The sequence below is a fragment of the Sphaeroforma arctica genome, assembly GCF_001186125.1.
Source record: "Sphaeroforma arctica JP610 unplaced genomic scaffold supercont1.1997, whole genome shotgun sequence".
Classification (NCBI taxonomy): Eukaryota; class Ichthyosporea; order Ichthyophonida; genus Sphaeroforma; species Sphaeroforma arctica.
In genome coordinates, this window is record NW_014038561.1 from 1 (window position 1) to 2,930 (window position 2,930).

General features: G+C 44.7%; 1 protein-coding gene across 1 annotated transcript; it reads left to right on the plus strand.

The window, feature by feature from the left end:
• Positions 1-388: 388 nt before the first annotated feature.
• On the plus strand, positions 389-2,391 carry SARC_11991 (hypothetical protein; the record flags this gene model as incomplete). Its single annotated transcript, XM_014293911.1, has 4 exons — positions 389-454; positions 1,003-1,059; positions 1,743-1,899; positions 2,244-2,391. Coding segments are annotated over 4 exons (428 nt in total), but the record flags the coding sequence as incomplete, so codon positions are not given.
• Positions 2,392-2,930: the final 539 nt, after the last annotated feature.

Genomic DNA, 2,930 nt, shown 5'->3' on the forward strand with positions numbered 1-2,930 from the left:
TATATATATATTTAAATAGACGAATTTTCTGGTTTCATGGTGTCGAGCAGTCGTTTTGTAAAACCGGAACAATGATTTCACTGATTTGATTAGTATTTGTGGCGAATGAGCTTCTAGATAGATGCAATGAGCATTACCGGGCAGTACGAGCAGTGCATCTGCGTGTGGTCATTTATCACCCATTCCACATCTACCTCTCACTATCGGTTGTTTACATATTTAAAAAAAAGAAGAAAACTACTCGCAAGAGCTACTAGGTAGCTGTCATATATGCAATGCGCGTATTCCTCAGTGCTGTGCAGTAAAAGTACGGACCTTATTTGTATAACGGTCTGTAGTCGAGTATCGAGTTTATCTAACTATAGGTCACCCGTTGTTACTTCTCCACACAGAAGTCCCTCCGCGCCCCCGGCCCCCAGCGGGATGAGTCTCACAAGCGCACAGTCTTCCAGTGGTAAGTACAACTAGAAATAGTCTGATATCATTTATACTTGGCAACTATATACTAATAATTAGGTACGGCTTGTGTATAGTTGGGTCTGAATAATATAATTCATTGAGAGTAGGATTGCACTGATATTGGTATTCTTCTTTCACATTGTCATATCGTCGCCTGTGCTACCTTCATAAAGTTGTTCTCATTCGCTTAGTCCGTGATTAGATTCCCTTCAACATCCGCTGACAAAGACACATATCTGCACTTCTCCCGGACCCACGTGCCGCCACTCAGTGAATCTTTCATTTCGTCCAATATTGATCAGAAATTGTAGTATTCATTTCTACCTGTCCAGTTGTTTAATCCTGATAAGTATATCTAGTGTCCATTCCTACCCTTGATTCTTTCTGTTTGACTATTCCTATGAGTAATTCGAGTATTCATTCTTACCCATTCATGAGTTAGATAAAGATGTTGCAAGTTTTGACGTGGTACCAAGAAATATCTATCGGCCAAGTAATAAACAATATTCCATTCAAAAATCCTTGACCTTCCACACACAACAGCGTCGCTAAGCCAAACAGAGGCGACCTTCGACTTCAGCACAATGAACCCCAATAGAGGTATGCATTGACTGCGTTAGATGTGTGAGAGCCAAAATAATCTATACAATACCCTTAATAGTCGTAAGAAAATTATACACGGACATCCATAGGAGTGTGCACGTATGTGTCTTCTGAATACTTGTAGCCGGATGAGCATGCTTTACATATGTTTTATGTCTACTTCAACAAAAGCAGTTATACACAAATTCACGTGCGCAAGATAGTGAACACCCATTTTGTATCGTGTTACAGTAATTTTAGCAATCGTATAACTTAGTTTGGTATGACAACGTGAAAATAAGGTTGTCCATTCATAGATTCATATATTTATACATAGATATGCTCGGGAATCACTGCAATACCGTTTACAGCATTGACTTACCCGTCGGTCACCGCTATCGCCACAAACCACATTTGGCTTACAGTGACTAACGCGTATCGTCCTACAGTTGATGTGGTTCTGCTCTTGATTGAAAATACATGTGCACTTGCAACCTTTCGCAAAAATCGAAGCAAACAAACTTCATACTGCCAGGCTGTTTCCTGCAAGCTATCAGCGGTATATATTCGCTATCCCGTACTATATCATTAGTCCATGTTCATTACTCCCTGTCAGTATCTAGCCTGATCGCAGCCTTCCCGACAGATCAGGAGGCTCGATATACAGTGTTCCTAACCCGAGCGTTTGTTCTGTTTGGCAGCTCCGCCCCCGCGACCAGCCTCGCCGCCAAAGTGCAGTCCGTATAATTCGCAAAGCAGTCTGGCCACGTACAAGACAGCACCACACATCGCAGGTGAGTACTCCATCCAAGGTCTGACTAGCACTAGCACCCTACATCAGTTGTGGGATGCATTCAGGTGTATGCGATTGTCCTTGTAGGTGGACTGAAATCTATCTAATTTTGGCTGAGTATGGTAGGCTGAAACTGTTTGTTGGATGACCTGACAAACCATCGTTGCAACGATGGTGTTTGTAGTGGTTGTACAGTGGGAAGTTACGATTGGTAATGTGTTTTGACTGCATAGCTTTTAGAGCTCCTCTTTCAGTCCTATATGCTCGGACACTGCTAGTTTTTTAAATGTACCGCTGTTGTGGTGCATGTCTGGGTGTTTGTAGGCATGGATCAGCTTACTGAAAAGTGCTTCTGCGAGTTAATTGGTACTATGTGCGATGTTCTGTTTATGATTCTGATTATATCTAGGTACCTATTTCTCGCACGCCGAATGATCTTGGTTCACGATATACCTGTTACGAGGGCCATCACTGACCTGTGGTCAGGGCAGGCAACCGTGCTCACGAAACAGCTGTGCGAGCTTTCAAGCACGGGCACCAGAAATCCCAAACCCTAAAACGCTAGAAACCCTAACCCCAGCTCTGTTCCTCGTTTCTCTCGCATATCTTATGACACTGTAGAGACCGCCATGGCCATGGTCACAAGCAACCTCTCAGCGCCGGCTGTACCCGTACGACCCAAGACCCCAAGTAGAGAACCGAACACGGCCTTGACTAAAACACTGGACGAGACGGGCACCATTTCTCCCGTTATCACCCCAAGGGGACAGTCGAGTGGTATCCCGAACCAGGCACAAGACATGGCCCCGCAGAAGATCACATCGGATACCTCGGGTGAGGTAGAGAGCGAGACAGACACTAATAAGGCAGTGGGAGATGATACTAGTGCAGATGTTACGGAGGGTTCCTGTTCAAAGACGAACTCTGCGGAGAACACTGCGGGTAGTTCTAAAGATATTCCTAAACATGACTCAAACGACATCTCTAAAGAGGGCTCCACGAAGGAACTTCATGAGACGATCGGAACGGCTGTCACGCCGCCACCACCGTACAGTCAACGTACCACACCCGCTGTTCCAGCCAAACCAGTCAGAGG